At 41.5% G+C, this 26,215-nt stretch overlaps 2 protein-coding genes and 1 non-coding gene across 3 annotated transcripts in view; 2 read left to right on the forward strand and 1 right to left on the reverse strand.

Moving 5' to 3' along the window:
• alk (ALK receptor tyrosine kinase) overlaps positions 1-26,215 on the reverse strand; it is a 364,681-nt gene that overhangs the window by 300,039 nt on the left and 38,427 nt on the right. The window lies entirely within an intron of this gene.
• LOC124072228 (immunoglobulin G-binding protein H-like) lies at positions 21,353-23,632 on the forward strand. The gene is made up of 3 exons (XM_046413455.1): positions 21,353-21,846; positions 21,988-22,311; positions 22,945-23,632. The coding sequence occupies exons 1-3, from the start codon at positions 21,353-21,355 to the stop codon at positions 23,630-23,632; spliced, it is 1,506 nt and encodes a 501-aa protein (XP_046269411.1).
• trnas-uga lies at positions 23,998-24,079 on the forward strand. Its single transcript has one exon. It is a non-coding gene; the product is annotated as a tRNA-Ser (tRNA).

The following is a 26,215-nucleotide window of genomic DNA, read 5'->3' on the forward strand; positions in this document are numbered from 1 at the left end:
TCTCACTTAGTGTATTATCAAAATCTATCTATCTAAATGATTAATGTCATACCATATTTTTGAATGGGTTTTGCCAATGATTAATTAATGCATTTCTTAAGACTGGGTTTGCTCTTTAAAAATTTTAAATCTTTTCTCAGATTGTACACTCTGCAATGAAAATTTACACACTGATTATTTTCTAGGGGAATATATACATGATTTATTTTATGTCCACTAAAGCCTAAAGCTGTATTACTTGATCTTTTGGCCATTTGAGTTTGGTGCAACAAGCTGTAAACTCAGTAAATGTCATTACAGTGAATGTGTTCTTATAAAGTTTCCCATGTACACATCCAGCAAACACAGAGGAACATCATCCTTCATTTGGAGTTGTGTCCCTGGCCGCTTGATGAATGTAATTCAATACTGGTTTCCCTTTTTCGCACTGGCTGGTTCTCCACCCCCTCTCTGGAGGAAATCTCCTGTTCTTTAGCTGCTAAATGCCCCACTATGTTCACCAGCTAGCTGCTAACTGTGCCCATTTCCAATTTGATATTGTAATTCTTTCTGAGTTTGTCCTTTTTCGTACCTCTCTGTCAATTGATCCATTGTTAATATAGATATGTTGCTTAGTGTGGCTTTTAAAAAAAGGTTCCAACATTTCCCACCAGAATTTTAGTTCTGGCAAGATGGGAGACAGACCTCAAAACTACACTTAGATCTTCAAGTTGGGAAATTGACTTTACATAAGTGTCACTGAATAAAATAACAACAATATTAATGCAATGTGAAACATCTGTGGGGACATCTTGTAAATTGGGGTTTCTGTGACTCCTGCATCAATTCTGACCTTTTCTTACTTAATTGCTTGCAAGCCTCCCAGTCTTTTGGATGTGCAATGCTTAATTGCTGGAGTACCATGACGTTTCCATCTTATACTGTAAAGTGGCTAATGGCTCATGCTCACAGAAATACATTTAATTAAATGCATTTTGCTTCCTTACAAGGATAATTTTATTTAAATATCTGAAATTTTTTAATCAAAAGTTTGATGCAGTTGCTGTGCTTCTGTGGCAACACAATTTCATTAATCTCCATCACCGCAGATTACTGGATTGTTCAGTAAATAGATTGGGAATGATATGGTTGAGATTTTTATCATCTCAGCTTCATTCCCCATTTTTTTTTAAACACAAACCATCTTCTTCCTGACAGCTCAGAGGGAGGGTAAGAAGCTGGAACACACTTGTGTTTGCCTTATCACTTTATCCTGTTGACTGGGCACCTCATAATGAATTCATTGCCTCCATTCGTTCCACTACTTTCAGGCTTTATTGAAAATGTTTAAAAATTGACAAGCTGACCACTTCCAAAGAAATTCATCTTTCCCTGAAAATGAATTTCTACAACCACAGGCTTCCAAAATAATGAAAAGGATGTAGGTTAAAATGGGAATCAGTCTGGGCACTCAGAGGTTCTTACAAAAGTCAGCACACACACACACACACATACACGCACACACCAACAATACCTCGGGTGCTTATCATCAGGCATGGGATTAAATCTCTACGGTTTTATATGCTTAAAGCTTCCAAATGCAGCTTTCTTCATGTCAAGGCTTATCCCTTCGTTTTCAAAGGCCTGCTGGCGTACAGTCCTGCCTTTGTACACCGGAACACGTTTAGCTCAAGGATCATTCATCACCCTTTTGAAAACACACTGCTGATCTTAGGCGGTGCATGATGAGAGCTCACCTGAGATCATCAGAAGACAAGTGTTTCCTTTGCTCACCCCTATCCTGCATAAGTGAATACACAGGGAAAGGAAGACTTATCCTGATGCTTCATTACATCAACATCAGACTAAGTTCATGCATTAGTCATACAGGCCAATCAAGGTAGCCCTAACAGACTGCGGGATTTTGATGAATCATTCAATCGCAGTTATGGATTGGATGGATGGGCGAAGGAGTCACTGAGCTCTCCTCAATTAGTTAACCATCGACCTGCCAGAGCCTAATGGGCCATTGGCGGTCGACTTCAGCACCACATCTGATGAATTCCCAGCCTGGAACAGGAGACGGGGCAATGCCTTGGCTAGATGGTGAGCACCAATTCAATCTCCTTCACGGATCAAGCTTCTCAGAAAAAAAAAGGATGGGAGAGGAGAGGGCGCCATCAGGGCCGCAAGGTGATTTTTCACCGGCCTCTTGTCAATATGACCCAGTGCTGTGTTGGAGGATGTCAAGGTTGAAAATAATATAGTGGCTGAATGGAGCATGATAAAGGGCACGCCTGGCATTTGACTCTGTGACATAGTACATCACAGGGGAGAGGTTAGAGGTGAATTAATAGTGAATTATCTGGTGTCAGATAGCAGTAGGAGGGTCAGTGTAAAAGATGAATGCAGTAAGGAGGAGGCGAGACAAAATCTGCACATTTGCTATGCCTTTGGAAAGAGCAAACCCTGTATCAATGACTTGAAGTTATAAAAAAAAGAAAAAAAGAAAAACTCAGAACAGGGTGGCATTTGGGGTGAAGCGTGGGGTGAAGTGAGTGCCAAAAATAGACTGCAGCAATGCTACTCAACAGTGCGTCTTCAATGCACAGTCCTCTTTCTCTTCTTGGGAGAAGCATAAGTTTATTTTCCCTCTCTCCCTCTCATTCTGTCTCACCCTTGTTTCTTGGTGACAGACGTGTGTGTGTGTGTCTGTGTGATGCACCCTGTTCGTCCATCTGAATATAAATCACAGCATTTGTTTAGCATGCGTATCTGAGAGTTTTCATTTCTTCCTCCTCCCTAACGAAAACTGCAGAAGCGCAGCTGCAGGAATGTATCTCCAGTGTATGGCATATACCAGGTGCAGTACACAATCTCATACAGGAAATGGGACAGGCAGGCCTGTATGGCAGTTACAACATGTGTTAACCACTGAGGAAAGAAAAAACTGGCAGAAAAGAAATTACCCTCATTTCAGTATCTTGTTGTCTCCAAATTGCTACTAGTAAAAGCAGATGCGACCCCCACATCAACTGGCCTTGTGGTCCAGTGTTTCAATTTCTTTCAGGTTTGTTTATTGCCATCTTGACTCCAAAGACTATCCCTGTCTCCCTGCCTTTCTCACTGTACCTGTGTTCTCTGTGTGTCCTGGGTTATTCTGACCTACATGCAGAAGCTGTGCCCAGATTAGCACAAAATGTTGGCAATATTTCCGTGGTACTGTTTGGTCATTTTGACATTCCTTACTTCACAAGACAGCGTAGGAGACCTCAGCCTTCTCATTTGCCTGCTCTGTATTGATATTTTCCACACAAGATGACATCTATTTAATATAAAGCTGCCTCCTCAGATATCTGCTTGCTAAAAGAGCATCAGTTCTAAAATAAGTCACATGTTGCCAACCAGTGCACCAGTGCACAATAAGCAGTTGCAATCAAGCACAGCTGTAGGAATTGTAATTGAAAGCCATTTAAATATGTGTTTTCCTGAAGTCTGGACGGTGGATTGTTCTGACAGGGGAAACCTTTTCCTCAGCTTTGCCTGAAGCTGACCACCTGGCTGGCATTTAGCATTACTTGTCAGTCCTTTCACATGTGTGTGAATATGTGTGTGTGTCCTTGCAAGAATTTCCCATGTATTTTTGTGGTAGTGCACCGTAAATCAAACATATCCTTTTGTTTCTTATACAGCACCATCATTTTTAAAATTACTATGTAAATATTCAGTATTTGTATGGGGACAATACAGACATCAGTTACATGTCCAGAGCAAAGGTGGAAGTATTTTGACAGCATAATCAGGCTGTAAAATCTCTTCAGAAGGAGGTCTGGGCAAATGGAAGTCTGAGTCAACAAAATGTGGGACTGTGACATGGGAGCCCAGTGTTACTGTCCCCGTAGTCTACATTCATGTCTACAACAACGACCATGATGTTTTCCTAACATTAACCAAGTAGGTACAAAACAGTTTCATCAGATTATTTTTGCCATTTTTATGAACTACTGGTTACAATCAGTATTTTTAAATGAACAATGGAACACATGACGCCTTTATATCACTCAAAAGGAGAATCATCACTCCATTCGGCAGATCCTCCCAGCTCTGCAGTGCATTATTGACTTTTTGGAGCAGGACCCTTTTTTCATATGCATTTCCAGTCCTTTTTCTCTGGTCACTATAAGTGGCTGTAAGTAGCTACAAGTAAAAGGTTGCAGTCCCCATCGATTCACACAGTTTAAGACACATTTCTCACCGTCTGGAATGCACGTCCACGTTTTTGAGGAGGTCATGTGATCCACCACAGACTGAAAAGATGATCTTTGGCACAAAGTTCTGTTTTTGTCAACTGTTTACTGTGTGCTGCAGTAAGGTGAAGTATACTGAGAGCTCTGATGCAAATTATCAGTATGATGATGCAGATAATTAAGTCAATAACATTAATCACATTAATACAAATGATCACTGCACGAGCTAAGTTTTACTTTGTTACTACGAGGAGCTCCTAATGGGACGAAAGGAATGTGGGATTTAAAATGCATTTAAAAAAAAGATAAATACTTTTTGTTCTCTTTGAAAACTTTTTTTGTTTTGTTTTGTCACTGAGCTTAGCCCAGAGCCATCCATTGTGCTTTCCCCTCAGTTCCCCTGATTCCTGGCCTTTTAGCATGCATTCAGGCGGAGATTTCAGCAGTCTGTCACTGGCATGTCATGGTTTCCGACAATGATACAGCTGCTATCGTGGCACAGAGAGGCGCTCTGCCAGCTGGACGACTCGATCCTACACTTCCCAGTGACAGGCCAGCACTTGTGGGTCTGGCCCCTGAACGAGAGCACCTGGAAGGGTTACGGATTGCCGTCTGAAGTAGTTTGCCCAGTTCAGGCTGTGAGAGCTCCCCTCTTATGAAGCTAAATAGTCCAATTTTCAGCACTGGTACGTGGACAGGGCCACAACATGCCCTCTGTCCCAGGTGTTAATTTTCTTCCAAATTCAGCTCTACCTACGGTTAAAACATATGCTGCAGCCATTTTGTCCTGTCATGTGGGCTACAGAGAGACATCTGTCTTTGCAGCTACAGAGCCACGTATGAGGAGCTGGTGGAGAAAAAAAATGATCTAAAAGGACAGTGTTTTTTTTGGCTTACACTATTGGGTAAGTGGTTTTAATTGCCCAAACTTAACCAAACCATAACCACAGTGGTGGTAGATCAGAAAACAGTCTTATGAATCATTTTTGGAAGTCACTGACAAGATTTATTAATGAGACAAGATAAAGACTTAACAGAAAAAAAGCTGACAATTTCCTCTCTAGGTTACAAGATAAAGACTGCCCCACATAAACAAGTATATGTGCATATACAAGTCACACATATGCACATACTGTATATATGTAAATATGTAGGCCTAAGTACTGCATTTAAGTTTTCTCAACTACTCAACTCAGCTATGTATTTTTTAAATTTTCTATTTAAAATTTCAGCGCACAGTGTTGTCTTCCTGTCATCTAATCTGAATAAGTAATATCCAAGCATGAAAGTATCCAGTGTCTTTTAGATAAGATAGGAGGGTTCTTTCACAAACCGGCAAGCTGGTCACACTGCAGTCACCACTGACATCCATTTACACTCATATCTACAGGCAGTTTCTGCATCATATTACTGCCAACATGGTATTGACCAACTGTACAATTTATAATTAAATGTATTTTATTATATACACTGTACATTTCCTCAAGGTTTATATTATTTTCTGGCACCTTTAACACCCTGAACCAAGCCAAGGATTCATATAAAGGCCTTTATACACTCAAGGTGTTTTTTTTTTCTATGCGATTCATTTGCAGTATACTTGACTATTTGCACACAGAAAGTCAATACTCCTAATGACAACAGTGGACCTGTTGTTTGTTTGTTTGTTTTTCTCATCCCCCTGCATTACGTGACAAAGGATACAAAAATAATAAAACGTGACAGAAGCGACCTGGCTGTAGCCTGGTCCGGCACCTGTGCAGACTGCTATGTGAGATTTACCGACAGGAAACTGGAGTCACTGTGTCCATCTGTGCTCTCCTCAAACCCATCAGACTAAAACAGTCATTTTACTTTGCAAAACACCGAAGTTTCTGGTCTGCTGCTGCCTCAATGGGTTGTTCTGTCTGTGGCATTGCTTTTTAACTGCTAATACACATTGTCAGGAGCACTGGAACAGGCAGATAAACCCGAATGTGACCTCGTTCTACTGTTCGATGCTGTGGTGTGACCCACGAGATCACCCGGCCCCTTTGGAGAACTGAAAGCTACTTCCATTTTTCCACCAGTCCCTGTCCTGTTTGGTCTGCAGTAAATATGACTTTTTTTTGAATGTTACAATATGCCCATGTAGCAGTAGTACTGTTGGAAATTTGCATTACTGCTGGTATAAATAGTTTTCTTCTGAAATATTTGCAGGCGAGTATTTAGCATGTTTGTGTCCTTTATTTGTCCTGTCCCCATTGTCTAAGTGCTTTAAGACTTTTTTTTGATGTTTGTGTATTATCTGTTAAAATCATGTTGCATTCCAAAATGAAGCTGTCCTCACTGAATGCATTCTGGACAGCTGCTGTGGTGCTATTTCGATACCACTTAGCATAAGTTCAATCAGAAAGACTATCATACGTTCATTTATTCACAGTACTCTCATTCTCTTCTTCTCTTTAATCAGCTGAATATGGACGTTTACATCTTCAGTTAAACCGACCAGATTTCTCCAACATTTCAATCAGCCAATCGTCGTCATCAGACTGTAAATCTATTCTCCCCTCAGCCTCTGTCAGCTATAATTTCAACGCAAAAAGGCTCCTCCATCCCGATCACCTCCAGTTCATCATATCCAGTTCCCAGGTTAAGTCCACTCCTCAGGTCCAGATCTTCAGCCAGATCAGGTCCAGATCTTTTCTATACTGCGCTAAAACTACAACTAAAATATAACATCGAACCTATTCTGAGAATTTAAAAAGACATTTGCGATAAATTTTAATGTGATTAACGTATGAATTATTCCTAAAACCTGTTTTGTGAGGTCACAATAACTTTTAACCTCCATAATTTAATTCATTTCATCTTTGAGTCCAAGTGGACATTTGTGCCAAATATATATACCAGACAATAATTGAAGAAAAAACTATGACATTTCATTAATGTCAGTATCTGTGGAGAATTTGCAGAATACAGAATAACAGGAGAATAAGAAACAATGACTCTGACAGCACTGCATCCTCCCTCCTGCCTAAGCAAAGAACAAAAGCGTGGACTATAGCTACTTCACTTTTTGAATTAGTTTTGCTGTTATTTGATCTCTTGACAGCGAAGTGGAGAGGGATAAAATGCAATGAAGGTCCAAGGTCAGACTCAAGGGCATTGTGCTTACATTGTGTATATCTGCCCTGGACACATTGCTCCCATCCACCACCACTCCACCCACCCTCACACCCACATACTCACACATCCTGAGAAAAACTGCCTCATAAAGCTGCCACAACACAACTACAGCATAAATACTACAGCAGGAAATTCTAAAAGTACAACGAAACAGGAACGTGTGGCTCTAGTTCTGCAGAGCAACTGGATTGTTTGTGAGCATTATGAAAGACGCGCCCCAGCTGGGTTAGTAATTGCCCTCTTCTCCTTACTCCCCCGGCCTTCCAATCCTCGTTAGCTCCTGTGAAGTAAGAAGAGTCCACTAGGGGGTGGGGGTAGTGGGGTGTAAGTGGAATCCTTAACCCTCCCTTGCTGTCTCCTCTTCTTTGTGCACTTGGGAGCCACCCGCAGAAGTAAATCACAAGGGGGCAGGCATGAGATTTAAATGAGCCGATTAATCCTTGTGCTAATAATGACTCTATTAAGAATGGTGGAGCAATGATTAAAGCTTGGGCACTGTGCACCATGTTTTTATCATGCTTGGTTTCGAGTATAGATTAAACACCCATGGGAGCATCCAGAATAATATACAGAGAAGGAGTTACTATTTCATGAGAATCTGAGTTTATACTTGAGGAGCCAAAGGAAAAAAAACTGCAGAGAATATGACATTAAAAACTAAGTAAGGAGATTTTGTTCCTTGTTTTTCTTGGTTGTGGGACAAGCTTTTCACCCAGAGGGAGTTGATTCATCTTTATTTGCAGTGATATACCTCTCAATGATATTCATTTGCCTGAGGGCTTGTTTCATAATCCTGTTTACTTGTGTTCCCCTCTCAGCACCCCATTCTTCTCCCACTAATGTGACTCATGGTTGCATTTGTTCCGTGTTACTCTGAGTCTGCCTCTCTCTGTGTCTGTCCCACCACTGTCTTACTCACTTTGTCTAGCCCAGCATGGAAAATCAGCTTATTCATACAGTCAGGTTTATTTCCTTTAATGCTCTCTTAAACCAAGTTGAGGAAGGTCAGAGCTCCCCATAATATTACATTCATTCCAGCTCCCTCCCCATTAATTCTGCAGCTCACTTGTGGTACACTTCTTCTAAAGCTGTCTGACACAACAATGTTCATGTAGAGAACTGAAAGAGGTTACAGACTCCATTAGAGGCTCTTACATAATTTGGTTATGTCATCATTTAATTATATTTACATGCTACTTTGCAAATGATGGTAGAGCATTTGGCAGACATCTCGGCCATGTCCTACATGATAAAAAGCGAAAGTGGAAAGTTGCCACCACAAGTAGCAGTGGGCCCGCATTCTGCAGCATTGCCGTGTTGTTTGCTTTCTAATTGGTCTTGAATGAATCATACACATAGATGTGGAGCAGACCGGGCGGTGGCTGTGGCATGTCTCTCTCTGTATGTTGTAGATTTATTGGCGCTTTAAATCTCTCATACTGACTTAGATCATGTCCTTGGATGCACATTAAATTCCAGTGAATTATTAATGGTTTACTAATAAATATTTTCACCTCTTCCTTGAAACTGTCTTGTGTATTAGTCTTGGGCGAGGGCATGGGGGTGTAAAGGATGTGCCAGTACAAATAAAGTTTATCCAGCAGCAGTTAGGAGTTCACACAAGTCAAGTGTTTAATGGAGCATCGAGGCTGCGACACTGATTTACAGCAGTGGGAGAGGTATTTACATTCTTTGGTTAAAGAAGCACTCCACAGATTTTACAAATGAAGTTGTCAGGAACTGGCTCACACTTTGGGCAAACAACCATAGTTACATGGTCATGCAGTTTTACAGAAGCCAGTGTTTTCTGGAAGGTCAATTAGTCATCGCACTGTTTAAGATGAGACTTGCCTTTATTTAGGTCTAAACTAAAAAGTTTCAACATATATGGGATGGTTGAAACCCTGGGCTATTTTTAGTTCATATGTCCTATGTCTTATATTTATAATAATATGACAATTCAAACACAAATGATCTTCCTCAGGTAACAGTGAAGAAATAAACACGTGTATTTATTAGACAATGATCAAACCTCACAGCAATATCTCCTGATCTGATAAAATGAGACATCTGATATAATACATTCTCATAAAGACCAAAGGCTGGTTTGGCCATTTCTCTAATCTTATTGTCGTCATGTGACTGAAGAGATCGGAATGTGATGTTCTCACACCTGATGTGTGGCTGTCTGTGATGGCAGCTGGGACTATATATCTATGCTGAAATGATCAAATCTTAAGGACACGGTAACATATCCTGCTTCATATTTGATCACAGAATGTGTATTATAAAAACCTTTTGTTATTGGTGTAGTGACATATTAGTAGAACATAATAATAATGTAATATTCTGTGATCACACTTCAGATCAAAGGCTAATAATATTGACCCTGGTGTGTATGAAACAAGTAGTATAATCAGGGAATGACAGTTTATTATTTCCTCACAAATTAAAGCATCTGTATGTTCACTTTTTTACCAGAGGAAGACCATCTGTAGTCGATATAATTGCTCTAATAAACACATGAAATAAAATACTACTATTTGTTTTACTTTTACTTTTTACTTTACTTTTATTTTGTACTGGAAACAGTCTGGAAAAAAAAGACTTGTATACTCTTGTCTTTCAGGTGAATGTACCTCTGAACTAAAATTAAAACATAATGTCAGTGATTTCCAACCAGGGGTAATTGTATGCAATGGGGTATGTGAAGAGACGGAAGAGTAGCTTAACCAATTTGGAGAGATGAAAAGAAAAGAGGGACATAATTGGTGATGCTGATGAAGAGGCACTTGAGTTTATCTGACTGAGCTGTGAGGGTACGTCATACAAAAAAAAAAAAAAAAAAACTTCTGGCACATGTTACTGGCATAAGGATTAAAAAGAAAAATAATCCAACCAGAGACTTACAGTATATGAGGTCTATTGTGAATGGAGTGAATGTGGCCTGGACTGACATTAGATTCCTCTGAAATATGGTTCCAGTCCGCCTCTGGCTGTAAGATGAATGTAGTGTAGTTAGAGGTGCAATATTTCACTCTGAAATGTGGAGGAGAAGAAGGATACAGTAAAGCAACATAAAATGGAAAATACAAGTCCTTTACTATGCAGTTAAATACAATGTCCACCATGAGTTATATCTGAGGGTAAATATGTGTAGCTTTGATTTCATGTCTGGGTAAAACACGTGCAAACACGTCCCACCTTTCCTGTCACAGGCTGTGATTCTGTTCACAAATATCAGTCTGTTTTCTCTTGTGTACTGTGAATGCAGGAATAATGTGGCTGCATTTAAGCAATTTAAGCAGCAATTACCACAAGTCCAGCTAATGTAAATGGATTAAATATGTAGGGGAGCAATGTTTTTAACAACCACCATTACAGAATACCATTTGTCGCTCTGATTAATTACTGAGAGCAAAAGCAGAAGCTCCCACACCATCCTGAGTGCTTTCATGTCATGTACATTGTGTCCTGTTGAAAGTAGGCGTCATACAGTCAGATCATTAAGCTGTCCTTTGAATTGCATCACCGGAATACTGTAGGCTGCAAAAACACTAATCACTAAACGTAAACATATTTTCAACAAAAACAGTTACAAACGTTACAAGCTATATCACAGCAACTTAACTAAGGAGGTATGAATGCTGTTCGAGGACAGTGTGACCAATGCTGGGTCAGACTCCTTTGAAATGTTGTGAGTTCATTCATTCATTTTCTATACCGCTTATCTGTCGGGGGGCTGGAGCCTATCCCAGCTGACTGCGGGCGAGGGGTGGGGTTCACCAGTCAGTCGCAGGGCCCCCCTAGGGGCAGTGTAGAGTAGCCAGTTAAGGGAGCTGGAGCCTATCCCAGCTGACTACGGGCGAGAGGCGGGGTTCACCCTGGACTGGTCACCAGTCAATCGCAGGGCCAACACGCAAAGACAAACAACCACACACTCTCACACTCACACCTAGGGGCAATTTAGAGTAGCCAATTAACCTAATGTGCATGTTTTTGGTATTGTGGGAGGAAGCTGGAGAACCCGGAGAAAACCCACACAGGCACAGGGAGAACATGCAAACTCCACATAGAAGGGCCCAGACCGGGATTCAAACCTGCAACCCTCTTGCTATGAGGCGACAGCGCTAACCACTGCACCACCGTGCCACTTTCAAGAGAATTTAGCAGAATTCTGTGCACAAAATAGTTTGTGCACAGGCACAAACTACAGGTGTACTGTGTGTATTCTACAACATATGAAACGCTGTTTATTTTAAGATTTTGTTTAAGCATTTTTTTTTTTAAATCAAGGGCAACGTAGGGAACTTCTGTAATGCAAGAGGAACACTTACTCAAAATGTTAGTTTTTCATCTTCAGTGTAAATAAAAAGAAATAAAAAATATTGTAATTTTTTTACAATGAAAATAAAAAATTCCATTATTATGATTAATAAACAAAAACAGATATTGGCAAATATTAACAAAACTAGAAACCTGAGCAGGCATGTCTCCAAGAAATTATGTTTATGTAAAACTAATGATAGTGACAGCAAATACGTTTGTAAAGTAATGGTGACCAATTAAATGTTGTCTTAAAATCGTGAGGAAAACTGCGATTTCACATATCCAGAGTCCTGCAGTTTGTACACCCACCATCTACCAGAACCAATACCTTGTAAATCTGGTGCAGCAGATAAATGTAGGTTACGTCTCTCTTACAAACATATGTTGTTATAACAAAAGTAATTTAGAAGACAGAATGAATATAGATACTTAGTTATTTTGATTAGATAACTCCAATTACATGTAATCTGTTACCGTCCAGCTCTGATGGACGTATGTATTTCTTTTAATACCTGCCTCACATGTACGCCCAGACACTGAAACCTTAAAATCCCACACACCCGTTGCAAGTATGAATATGCAGTATGACCTTCCTTTTTTTCCTCTGTCATATTGTGCTCATTTAATGCCTTTCATCCCCAAGGCTTTGGTATGTTTGCAGAATAATACATCAGTGTACAGTTTTTGCAGAGATTTTTTGTGAATGTTTCCAATTACAAGGATTATTCTGGAGCGGGACAGATTTAACGACATCTGTGGTCATCATGAAAAATGTCCTTTGTATGTCCACCTTTGCATGTCTACCTAAATTCATGAGGACAGAATACTGAGTGTCTAGACTTAATCTGACCTGTTCTTGTCCCTGCTGTCCTCTGACTTTGTCCCAGTGGCAGCTTTCCAGGGATATAGAGGTTTTATGGCTGGACAGAGAAAAGATCTTTTCATGTTAACTGATGCTTATGGAGGTCGACAGCAACAATGTCATTAATGCACAATGAAGTCAGATTGCAGACGGGCCCTTTTCACTGGATACAGTAACTTACTCGGCTGTAAACCTTTTGTTGTCCCCTCAGGAGCCTCCACTTAAGCTTCACCAGGGGTTGCATTACTCCACTGTGTTCCTACAAGCAGACTCTTTGCATTGCAAGAGCAAGACCTGCAGATATTACAAGGCTGCAGTGCTGACTCTGTACTCCTCCCCTGGGATTTAAGGGTTTTAAACTATAGCACAGTCACATCCAAGCGTGATCCCTCCTTAGCCCCACTAACAGCTCAGCCAGCTCTTATTTCACGTCACGTTCCCCCCATGGGGTGACTGTAAACAAGCCTTCGGCGTCACTCCACCCAACACAAGCTTCACGACAAAGAGGAAGACAGCCGCAAGACAGACGGCGTACTCCGCTGGGGCAAAAGGAAAACAGCAGAGACCCGAGAAGTACACCACCACCAGCATCCCTTCAGAAGCATTCTTTTGTACATCAGTGATAAGAGGTTTTTCATGCATGGGGCTGACACTCGCATGAATCTACACGGAGGCAGTGAAGGCACGCCAGCTTGTTTGATCCAATTTATTTGACATCCCCATTTTTGATACAGTCTCACACATATGCAGAGCAGTCTGTGTTCAAAGTGTCAAGTCATCCTATTCCCACAGAATATGTGTAGAAAAATGGAAAAATAAAATAAGAAAGTCAGTGGCCACACCAGAGTTCCTTCAAATCTGCCTCAAAAACAGGTTCTTACCCAAAGTTTAGACTTTGAACTCACAGGAATTTCAGCTTTCAGCTTTTGAGATGATGATGGATGACTGGATGTATTTCAACTCGATCCATGTAATATCAGTCTCTCGCTCATATACAAACTCTTGCCTTTCACCTCCATCACACCAGTCCCCTCAGACCACTCTGCCTGAGATACATTAACTCTCTCTCTATTATTTGCTCTAAATCTTATATTTTATAAAGCGAGACACTCTAAAAGCTAAGCTTTGCTGTTCCTCAAGAAGTCCAGAAAGCCTTTTTAGCACATTTTCAGCACATTTTCTGTTTTCCTCAATCACTCCATTTCTGTGATTTTTCTTCATGTACTTTGAGATATTGCTGCCACTGTTTCAAGAAATCATTACCACATAAAAATTTCGTCAAAAGCTTTCCAGCCTAAGAACATTTAGAGGTTATGATGGATGGAGGTGTGCACAGCCGGTCACTTACTTTCATAGTTAGCATTTTAGTTTCTTAAAACAAGATGAGATAAGTTACAAAAGGTTGAAACAATATATAATAAGGTAAATGCATAGCACCACCATCAAGTTATTTCAAATTGGTGGATGCAAAAGCATGAAAAATTATGGCCATAAATAACCATGCAGCCAGTTTGTCCTGTTGTACGATTGGACTGGTGCAGTAGAAGAAGACAGTTATCAAAACTGTCAAATAAATTACCTCTCAGTCCAAATAATGACCCATTTTGGCCTATTTGTCTTATAGCACTCTCCACTTCCATTATCAGAAGACCAAACAAGGAAATGGTGGAGGTCTAGCCACCTAGAATCGACACTATGGCAAGATGCTTTGAAACTGTAGAGCTTGTGTGTCTTACCTTACTAAGACACTTAATGCTGGTTCATCCTCTGTATATTTAATTAACCTGTCTGTTGTCTTTTGTAAACAGCTAATTATCCCCACAAGAGTCTCAGTAGGAGACGGTGTCTGTGGGAAGAGGTCTGAGGAATACACAGCATCATCAACAATTCTGTCCTGTGCTAGCTCGGGAAAACAACAGCTGCCTTGACTTGTTTGACAGGCAGAGGACTGATTAGCATTTACATGGGCTGTTTATTGTGAGAGTGGCTAGATGATAGCTGTTTAACTCTGTCTATCTACCTTTGTAGTGCTACAGCTGCTGGAGTTCACAGCTTGAGGTATGGCAGGAGGATGTGCAGTTTGATTTTATTTACATATCATCACAGCTATGGGTGGTTCTCTGTGTGTTGCACTTCACTCTCCATTAGGACCTGGACAATTACCTTTACAAACAGCACAATCCTTCTGTAAGTAAGTAAGATTAGTTATGTACCTGGCCAGAAATCTTCCTGGTCAAGACATGCTCCAAAAATAATAGTGGAATAATGGAAAAAGCTGACTGTCCTTGTATATTTGTTTCCTGTTCTGTCACTGTTGTACCTGGAAAGTCATTACAAATGTGTTTGCATGAAAAACAAAACATGCATTGGTGTCTCCGAGGAATATGTATGTATATATTGGTGATCCTCTCCATATACAGAATTCACATCCAGGCAGACACTGACATTCATTCAGATTATTTAGCTTGTTATCAGGAAATGTAATAGCATCGGGTTTTTAACAGTTTCACAACATGAGCTTTATCTAGGTCAATCACAGATACAAAAGACTTGTTATTGAGTCACATAACTGGACTCCATTATTTTGTTTCATTGATTTTGCCATGGATGGAGCACCATGGGGTCTCATGAGAATAAAAAGAGATGAGACCTTTGCCTACACAGAGTTGCATCAGTGTGGAGTCTGAAATGAAACAAGCACAAAAGAACAGAAATTGAGAAGAAATACGCCCCATCGCTGAGACAGATTGTTTTAAGAGTGTGTTCTTATGTTAGAAAATATTCGGTTATTCAGCTGAGTAATTTTAGCATCTGTTTTTCCAAACAGAGTCACAATGCAGACAGTCAGTCTGAGATTTACATTAATCGTATTATGTTGTTAGAGCAGCTGGATCTCCTTTATATTTACAGAAACACATTGAACTATTAATATCTCACAAGTGACATAATATTTAAAGCATGTTTCAAAATTCCAAGTTAGTTCTATTACTTGACCAATACATTGTATATTAATTTGTTCATCTAAATGTGAAAGATGTATGAAGCTACAGAATGTGTATTCAACATACCAGTAGGCCTAAACTTTTGCATGATACCTAAAAGCTGTGGAGTTTTCTTTTAAACAAACAAATGTTTGCATTCAGTGTTACTCACCGATAGCATGTCCTTCTTCATAAAGCATTTACAAAGTAGATTTTTGTTAAGTATGTTAAATCCAGTATTTTCAGCACTATTTACACAATAGCTTGATCACTACTACTTCTCTGCATTTGTAGACTTGTAACGTCTAAACGTAAACGTTTTTTGGCACATTATTGCCACCTGTTGATGGAAAATGTGAATCTATTGACAGTACTTTGTATTGCATCCATGTATGCCCTCACATGTGCCCAAGATAAACAAAACAATGGCTCCACAGCGCTATTAGCAGCTTAAAAACCTCACAGAGAACCTTAAATTTCAACATTTCTGGGATGTAGAAGGAACCCATCCAAGTAACATCTAAATAACAGCCAAAAAGTGCCAGTTCAACTTCCACATTGCAACTACCATTACCAGACAACCAATGGTGTAGTGCAGGGTATGCATAGTTGCAATTATTATTATTATTTTTCAGGTGGAACTGCATATACCAAAGTTTTCTTTCTTAGGATGGTGAGGGGCATGCCTTTACCATGCTGGAAAAAATTATTGCGCCCAATTTATTGTCTTCCATCCCAATCAAGAAGATCCCGAGACATTACGGTAGTTATAGAAATACTCAACACTCAGTCAACGCTTTTTAACAGCAAGACTTGTAAATTAAGTTAATAACATACATCAAGTCTCAGCTTAATTGTTTGCCCATTACTGTGTGAGGGGGGGTCACTTTGGCAGCAGTGGTTTGGGGTGGCTTCAGATAGTTGAGGCAAACACTATTCTGCTCAAAAGATAACAAGATCCTCAGGATGATAAAGAGCCATGTAGAATACTGCTTACTTTTGCATTTGATATTTTGCCATTGGCTGATAATGGACAAATAGATAAATAAACTACTACTACTACTACTTTTACTAAAAGATCTCAGTACTTACACACACACAAACACACTCGTTATATGCCCGTGTTTACTGATGAATTCAGCCACAAAAACGATAGAGTCATTCCAATTGAAACAGTAAGTCACACATGGCTTTCAACCCATTCATGGTGGCATGCAACTTTAATTGTTGCTCAAAGGGCCTCATGTCCTGCTCTTTACACATTAAGAGCAGCTGAAAGATGCCTCTCAATGTTTACTATCCCACAGACACTTAAACCTGTATCTATACATCCCTGTCCGCTTGGCAAGTGGAAAAGGCAGAGGAAAGAGACAGACATCTCACTGTAAAAAGTAAAATCCACACATGTATCCTTTGAAGTGTCATTTCCTGATTTAACACGCCAGTAATCAATAGTAATCCATCTATTGCTTTAACGCACAAAACTTTAATTGGTTGTCTTTCTTGCCATTCGCCCAAGAAAAAAAATATGTCATCGTGCATAGGGTAAGCCTGTCTGCATGCCTATAAAATAAATCTGTCTGTGCATATCATACCTGAACCATGGCTGCCATCAAACACGTCTTTTATTTGAACCTAAGCTGCAGTATTTGAGCAGAGAAATATTCTAGTCATTAAGTGGAACAGTGAATCCACAGCCCCTCTGTAATTTCCTCGGGCTGATACCTGGGATTGCAGGTTGAATCCCTGATCCTTCACTCTTCCATGTACTGAAGCATTCAGAGTTCACCACTTCCCTGTCTGCACTACCCAAACTGTAATTGTTTTCACTTCCTTCCTCCATTAATCGATGCCTCCATCTCCACGGACTGACATGCCCACCCACATGAGCTCCGCTGTCAGGATCTCACCACTCTTCTGTAGCACCATACACTGGATATGAAAAATTCATTAGCCGCCTGGCAACCAGCAAGGTGAGCCTGTAGTGCGGATTGTTACCAAGAGAGACAGAAAAGTGATGAGTGGGAGTAAAAGATGAGAAAAGGGAGCTACATATGACTGCAGATGTCTAGCAGACATAAATTCACAGGTAATCATCTCATTGTCTTTGCCTGTTCATTGTTCAACTAAACTACTTGGAGACTCCCATGATTAGAGACTGGTTATGACTCTCATACAGAAAAACCTACCTGACCACAGGGACTATACTTTCTCTGTTTCCTAACCAAGTGAACATGGTGAGCCTTTGGAGGCTGTGTGCTCGCATGAATCATTGAAAACTGGGCAAATGCACAGTTTCTCACCTAAATGACTCATAAATGAGACTGTAATGAATTGCTGTAAGAATTAGATGATGATTTTAAAGTAAGCCAGTTTCCTCCTAATAATACTATTGACTTTTGCAAGCAATGCATTATAGAGAGAATTCAGCAGTTGATTGCATCTTTGGACCACTGTGAATATTAAATTTACACAGAGGCACTGTGAAGCTTTAACTGGTCCATATCATCCATGGTTGCAAGAAGTCAGATTGACAGGTAAGATGGCTTATTAAGTATTAAGTATACATTTAAGTCAAATGTTATTGCCTTATCAAGCTAGCTATCTTTGGGAAGGTTCACATTATTGCTTGCAATTTTAACAACATTTCAGCTTTCTCCTCCATTGGTTGTGCTAGCAAGGTTAGCTTGACTGTTGATAATTCTAACATATCTGTTTAATGTCATCTGTTACATTTTTTTGCCCCACCACATAACTTTAGCCTGTAGAAAAATTTTGCCAAAAATATGCTTTGAAGTAGAAATATTTAAATTCACTGTTACTTTCAGAGGTATGTGCTTTATTTTTGTGCATTATGCTGAGACATATACTTACTTGCATAGGGAAGTTCCAAACCTCTATATTACTGCCCTCATTTTAGTATGTTATTGAAATGAAGTTGAAATTCAGCCTGATTATAAAGCTCACATTATTTCTCAAGATCAGTAACATTAAGTTATCTGTGGTCACATTTCGTATTTCTAAAGGTATTTGAATTTAGGGTTGCAAACACAGCACAACCAGTTAAAGATTTGTGACTTTTTCCCAGGTTTTTAAAATAAACTGCCACGCATCTGTTGGCAAAAAGGATCCAAATCCAAAGTGTAGGAAAAGTTTTTTCAGGTTAAATCCAGTTTTTATTCAGTTCTGAAATTCTTTTGAATACATTATTTATTTTCAATTTTCAATCTTCATATATATTTCAGTATTTTTTTTTTTTTTTTTTTTACAGTTTCAAATCTTATTCTGCACGATCTGGCACAGTTTATTGTTCTTATACTGCAAAAAAGTTCGGTTTAAAACTGCTTGCTAAACAGAATCTTATCAATGGCGTCAGTTTTTTCACTGCCCACAATGTAAGACACACAAACACACATACACACACACACACAGATGTTGGCTGACAGAGTGAAGGATTCAGGATTTGTCGATTTTTGTCTGTGAAAACACTGTCCAAAGTCGCTCTCCGGCTCCTTGAGGAAGACAGACAGCAGCAGTGGTCGAGTGAGTTACGGAGAGAATGGAAAGCGGGAGCAGCGTTAACCATGAACAAAGCAGCAAATCAGAGAAATAAAACATCATTTTCTGATTGTTTCATGCCAGTTATGTTCTGGAGCACAAAAACAATCATGTGTGAAGGTGCCCTCAGCCAATACCAGTACTCAGACTACATTCAGTACTTTGGCTACATTCAATCCAGCAGTCAGAAAAAGTTTTATTTCTTTGATTCACCGCTTTGTTCTTGCTAACGCTGCTCTTCCTCTTACTTCACTCTAGCTCACTTGACCACTGCCCCACTCTTCCTCTTCGCTTCAGACATTGAGCATGGGAGGAGGGGCCAACTCCATAGTGAACTATCAATGGTAGCATTATGTGTTTTTCAGTATGACATAGCAAGAGTGTTGTTCAGGTGGCTATAGAATTTATGTTCCCCATAGAGCAGTGAATTGTTATTGTTAGAGTGACTGAGGCAGTGATTTTCCAAGGATGTATTTACAATGCCTCATAGCAAGAGGGTTCCAGGTTCGAATCCCGGTCTGGTCCCTTCTATGTGGAGTTTGCATGTTCTCCCTGTGCCTGCATGGGTTTTCTCCGGGTGCTCCGGCTTCCTCCCACAATACCAAAAACATGCACATTAGGTTAATTGGCTACTCTAAATTGCCCCTAGGTGTGTGGTTGTTTGTCTTTGTGTGTTGGCCCCGCCTCTCGCCCGTAGTCAGCTGGGATAGGCTCCAGCTCCCCCGCGACCCTGATGGATAAGCGGTATAGAAAATGGATAAATGGATGGATGGATGTATTTACAATCTGCAAACTTCACGTGACTTCATGTCCAGTCATACTGGCGAAAATCTTGTATCAACACGCAACATATATATTTTGAATGCTGTTAAGGAAGCTACACAACTTGAAGAACTTGTGTTCTACCCTTGCTGAAGGGCATCAGCTACTTGAAACTCACTTAAGTGCCTGCAGCCTGTTCCCACCACCTGTTGAAAAAGGAACTGATCTTTTTTTCCCAGCAGATTACTATGAGGATATCAGAGAAGCTCAGACTTGTTTTCCAATTTATATTCTCAAACAAAGACAGTTTAAGAGTTGTTCATGTCTACCTAAGTGGCTTATATTTGGTTAAAATGCCATTTGAAAAATAAAGATTATTGTAACAATGAAAATTGTCTTATATTGTATTGTATTATATCCATCCATTTTCTATACCGCTTATCCGTCAGGGTCGCGGGGGAGCTGGAGCCTATCCCAGCTGACTACGGGCGAGAGGCGGGGTACACCCTGGACTGGTCGCCAGTCAATCGCAGGGCCAACACACAAAGACAGACAACCACACACTCTCACACTCACACCTAGGGGCAATTTAGAGTAGCCAATTAACCTAATGTGCATGTTTTTGGTATTGTGGGAGGAAGCCGGAGAACCCGGAGAAAACCCACGCAGGCACAGGGAGAACATGCAAACTCCACATAGAAGGGCCCAGACCGGGATTCGAACCTGGAACCCTCTTGCTATGAGGCGACAGTGCTAACCACTGCACCACCGTGCCGCCCGTATTGTATTATTTGTAGTTAAAAAAAAATGTCAGGCGGAACTATTGGCCCATCTTCACTTTATCAAATCTCGCCCTCTTTGCAAAAAGTTTGGACACCCCTGCCCTGGAAAGTTGTTTTGGGCATGTCCGTTCGGGAGCAGACAAATGGACGTGTACTTTGGTCTGTATCCTCTCTGTTAAAATGGAGAGGGAGGGGTTTATGACCTACAATGGAGCCAGCCACAGGGGCAATCAAAATAATTTGGCTTCACTTGCCAAATTAGTAAAAATATTCCTGCTACGTTAAGTTGAGCCTAGCCTAGTTTTGGTGTAACACAGCTCAGTGTCACTCAGTCTGAAGTCAGTAACAACCAACTTAAACCCTGATTTGAATATTTTTAGTGGGGCGGCCATTTTGATTACATTAAAACTACAGATTGTGATTTCAATTAAAAACATGTGGAGGAAAAATGGAATGGAACTGTATAGATCAAAGCCAAATAGCATAGAACCTTCGTGAATGAAAGGAATCAAAGGATCAAAGGAAATTCCATTCTATGGTCCCTATATAAGGAGCAGCTCTTCAGATCATTTCAAACTTTTCAACAGGTGACCACTGTGAAAACGTGCCACATCTTCCCAAGCAAACACTGTTACAGAAGACATCTGTTAACTGGAAACAAAGTGTTTACAACAGACAGAGAAAATGCAACAAGTGAGGAAGACAAGAGAGTTCCGCAGGACACGTGGACCGAGCTTCACAGACAGTTCGTCCAACAGTCATCAAAACCCCTCGATGGAGCACTCTGCACCTCGTCAAGAAACTGAAGAGCTGAAAGAACTTAGGAAGCAGCTGGACGAGACAAGGGAAGAGTTGAAAAGACAGAAGTCCCTGAAAGAAATGTTTATCGACCAGGGAAAAGAGATAAAGATAGAACTGGAGAGGCTGAAAGCATACTGTAATTATAACACTCTCAGCACTGCAAATATTGCCGCTCAGGTGAGGGCTCAGTTCACAGCTGAGCTCCAGGCAGAGAAGGAGAAGAACCAGTCTCTCCAAGCAAAACTGGACACAACCAACGCTATGCACAATGACTTCAACAGGATGTTTCAAAATGAAGCCAACAAGGCCAAGGAGTGGGCTGACACCCTTCAGCGTGAACTGGAGAAGGAATTCCAGCAAAGGATGATCCTTCAAAAGTACTATGAGGAGCTCCAAGAGACACACAGACACAGCAAGGAGACACTCACTGCTCAGCTCCAGGTGGAGAGGGAAAACAAAACACTTCTCCAGCAAGAACTGGACAGAATGAAAGTTTCATACCAGGAGGAACACCTAAGGTATGAAGCTGAGGTCGCCGGTGTCAACCAGCAGGCTGGTAACCTTCAGCATGAGCTAGAGGAGAACCAACAGAAGACAGTCCTGCAAAGAGAATATGAGGAGCTGAAAGCGGCACACATCCACAGCCAGGAGACGTCCTCAGCTGAGCTCCAGGCAGAGAAGGAGAAGAACCAGTCTCTCCAAGCAAAACTGGACACAACCAACGCTATGCACAATGACCTCAACAGAATGTTTCAAAATGACGCCAACAAGGCCAAGGAGTGGGCTGACACCCTTCAGCATGAACTGGAGAAGGAATTCCAGCAAAGGATGATCCTTCAAAAGTACTATGAGGAGCTCCAAGAGACACACAGACACAGCAAGGAGACACTCACTGCTCAGCTCCAGGTGGAGAGGGAAAACAAAACACTTCTCCAGCAAGAACTGGACAGAATGAAAGTTTCATACCAGGAGGAACACCTAAGGTATGAAGCTGAGGTTGCCAGTGTCAACCAGCAGGCTGGTAACCTTCAGCGTGAGCTAGAGGAGAACCAACAGAAGACAGTCCTGCAAAGAGAATATGAGGAGCTGAAAGCGGCACACATCCACAGCCAGGAGACGTCCTCAGCTGAGCTTCAGGACCAGAAGGAGAAAAACAAGCATCTCCAAGAAGAACTGGAGAAGATCAGTGTTTTATACCATGAGATCAGCCAGAGGTATGAAACAGATGTTCTCACTGCCAGACAGCAAGCTGACACCCTCCAGCGTGAGCTTGAGAAGGAGAGCCAACAGAAGACAGTTTTGCTAAAAGAATATGAGGAGCTGCAAGCAGCACACGTGCACGCCCAGGAGACATCCTCAGCTGAGTTCCAGGGGCAGGAGGAGAAAAACAAGCATCTCCAAGAAGAACTGGAGAAGATCAGTGTTTTATACCATGAGATCAGCCAGAGGTATGAAACAGATGTTCTCACTGCCAGACAGCAAGCTGACACCCTTCAGTGCCAGCTTGACAGAGAAATTGAGGCACACACAGAAAGCCTTTCACAAAGTAGGAAAACAATCAACCAGCTGAAGGCTGCCTTCTGTCAAAAGATGGTGGAGGAGACCGACGACATGTTGCAGACAGAGAGTCCTTATGCGAGAGAGCTGGAGAAGCTGAAAGCTAAGCTCAATGACCAGATCTCACACAACCCAAACCCTTCCACTCTCGAGGCCGAGAGAACAGACGACCCGCCTCCAAGAAATATGGCCAAGCAGGAGGAGCATGAGGATGAACCCCACCCTGCACCTGCTGTGGACACACCAAAAGAAGATGAAGTTCCTGAGGAGCTGCAGAACAATCAACAGGCATCCACCTCTGATGCATCAGACCTTGAACATCAGTCTCCAACAGACCCGCCTCCAAGAACTATGACCACGCAGGAGGAGAATTGTGAGGATGAGCCCTGCCATTCACCTGCAGTGGACACACCGAAAGAAGCCGAAGTCCCTGAGGAGCCGCCGAACAATCAACAGGCGCCCACCTCTGATGCACCAGACCTTGAACACCAGGAGGAGGCTGAGATCTCCGAGGAGACTCCCCAACCAAAGACACCTTCCTTCTGGAAAAGAACACGTCACCATCTCGGCTTGAGGAAACCACAAAAGTGGAAAAATAAGAACTAGGACTGCCAGAAACACCATCATCCACCAACACCAAAATAAAACCAAACAGTGACATTCTTTGGACCCTTTCCACAGTAGATATTTTGGCTTGTCATAGCGTGACAAGACAAAATGTCTACAGTGAAAGGGTTCTGTTTAACATAGGGACTGACAGTAGGGTTTTCTCCGGGTGCTCCGGGTTCCTCCCACAAATCCAAAATCTTCCAGAAAAATGGTTGATAAATGGATTTAAAAAACACACACACACACACACACACACAACACACACATGCACATATGTGCATATAAAATAAAATAAAATAAAAATAGGTCAAGGTCATGCTGGAAGCTCAGTGAAACTGAACTAAGGTACAGCTGTACTTGTTGTCACGGTAGCCGAGAGGTTAAGGCGTTGGACTTGAAATCCAATGGGGTTTCCCCGCGCAGGTTCGAATCCTGTCCGTGACGGTCTACCTGTATTCAGTTTCCCTGAGGGAGTCGTCTCAACGGGATCAATAAAGTGAGCTCTGAGTCTAAAACACAAGCAGCTATGTGTGCATTGGTGCAATTTAGACCTACCAAATGGTTGTTACCCAGAGCAGGCATACTGGCTCACAGCATAGAAAATAAACTGCTCTTCGTTCACATACTGAGGGGATTTCAAAGTGCTTTATACACTATTAAAAAGTGAAAAATTGAGACGACAGAGAGACAGTTTCAGAACTAATATCTAATCAAAAATAACCAATTAAATTTAGTAGTATTAAACTGATTACCTGAAAATGACCTTGAAAGCGTATACAGTATATAGACAAAAATATCCAGACACACCTCTTTATGGGGCTATTTTTCAGGGTTAGTGCTGGGCCCCTGATTTTTCCTGCAATAATGTTAGCAAAGAAGGAGGTAAGACTATTAAACTTCACTGTATAATTCACTAGCAGGCTATCTGCGCCAAACATCTCAAATTTGATCATGATATGAAACCATCGATAAAGGCAATCGATTCTATTCGTTCCAAAGGATTCAAGGATTCAAGGAGCTTTATTGTCATTTCACACATGTAGAAACATGAGGTGGGACGAAATTAGTTTCCCCGGTCCCGGTATAAGCCCAATTACCTAACAAAATACCTAATGCAAATAAATATAAACAACACTATATAAATATAAAAAAGACAATCAGAATAAAAGATAGAAACAATCAGAATAAAGCTATCTAAACAGTACTGCAGTATTGTGCAAATGGCGGAGTAGTGCAAATGACAGTAGTGCAAATGAAATGAGTAGTTCAGAGTTCTGTGCAAATGGCTGCATTGTGCAATGTTCCATGGGTGGTTGTTGGGAAGGGGTGTGTGGATGTGTGGGTGGGGTGTAAGGTATGGGGTAGCAGCAGGGGCTACAGAGGACCTCCAGAGTTCAACAGTCTCACAGCTTCTGGGAAGAAGCTGTTCCTCAGTCTGGTGGTCCTGCTCTTAATGCTCCACGTTTTTTTTCACGTTGGTGCAGAGGTTGTTCTCTCTGCACCAACCCTTCAGGTGTTCCACCTCCTGCCTGTAGTCGGACTCATCGCTGCTGACGATGCGTCCAACCACAGCTGTATCATCCGCAGGCTTCACAATTAGGCAGCTCAGATGTTGCGCTGAGCAGTCGTGTGTTAGCAGGGTGAACAGGAGTGGGCTCAGCGCACAGCCCTGGGGAGAGCCGGTGCTGAGGGTGACGGGGGAGGAGGAGATATCATGGATCTTCACTGTTTGCGGCCTGTCCGTCAGGAAAGCACTTCATGATAATCAGAGTGAGGGCTACTGGCCGATAGTCATTCAGGCTCGTCACTGTGGAGGTCTTGGGAATGGGGATGATTGTGGCGGTCTTCAGACAGGTGGGGACCGTCGTCTGTTGGAGAGAGGTGTTGAAGATGTCCGTCAGTGCCTCTGTGAGCTGATGTGCACAGCCCTTCAGCACCCGCCCCGGGATGTTATCGGGACCTGCAGCTTTGTGTGGGTTTATCCTCTGGAGGGTCCTCCTCACTTCTGCTGGGGTCACGCTGAGGGACTCTTCACCAGGTGAGGGGGTGAGGCTGGTGCTTTACCAAAGCTCTATACCACCAACAGTTTCAGCAGTTCTTGATTGACATCCAGGCTGAATACAGAGATGCAATATATCACGATGTGAGGTGGCTAAGTTGGGGGTGCAAATGCAGCGATTTTTTTCTCTCAGAGAGGAAACTGGACATTTTTTGGGTGAAAAGGGGCAACCGATGGAAGAACTGTCCGATCCTGTATGGTTGGCAGATTTGGCTTTTTTGTTTGACATAACGAAGCATGTGAATGTGCTGAATGTTAATCTTCCAGGACAAGATGCAGTGGTGAGCCAGCTGTACACTCACATCAAGGCCTTTGCCAAGCTGCAGCTTTTCCAAAGACACTTATTCCAAACAGAGTCCTGCACCGCGCACCCAGCTTTGAAAGAGGTCATTGACAGTTTCCCCACAGGACAACATTGGTGCGCAAATGAAGAGTTACGCAACAGGGATCGCATCTCTTTCAGTGGAATTTAACCAACGCCTTCAGGATTTTGCAGTTATTGAAAAGTTGAAAAATGTTGC

Source organism: Scatophagus argus, chromosome 15 (assembly GCF_020382885.2).
Source record: "Scatophagus argus isolate fScaArg1 chromosome 15, fScaArg1.pri, whole genome shotgun sequence".
Classification (NCBI taxonomy): domain Eukaryota; kingdom Metazoa; phylum Chordata; class Actinopteri; family Scatophagidae; genus Scatophagus; species Scatophagus argus.

Excerpts from the sequence above, each read along its gene's own strand:
- LOC124072228 (XM_046413455.1), top strand. The coding sequence starts at position 21,353 with ATGCAACAAGTGAGGAAGACAAGAGAGTTCCGCAGGACACGTGGACCG. Across the intron at positions 21,847-21,987 it reads CAAAGGATGATCCTTCAAAA|GTATGAAGCTGAGGTCGCCG; the intron begins GTACTATGAGGA and ends GGAACACCTAAG. Across the intron at positions 22,312-22,944 it reads CAAAGGATGATCCTTCAAAA|ACAGCAAGCTGACACCCTTC; the intron begins GTACTATGAGGA and ends TCTCACTGCCAG.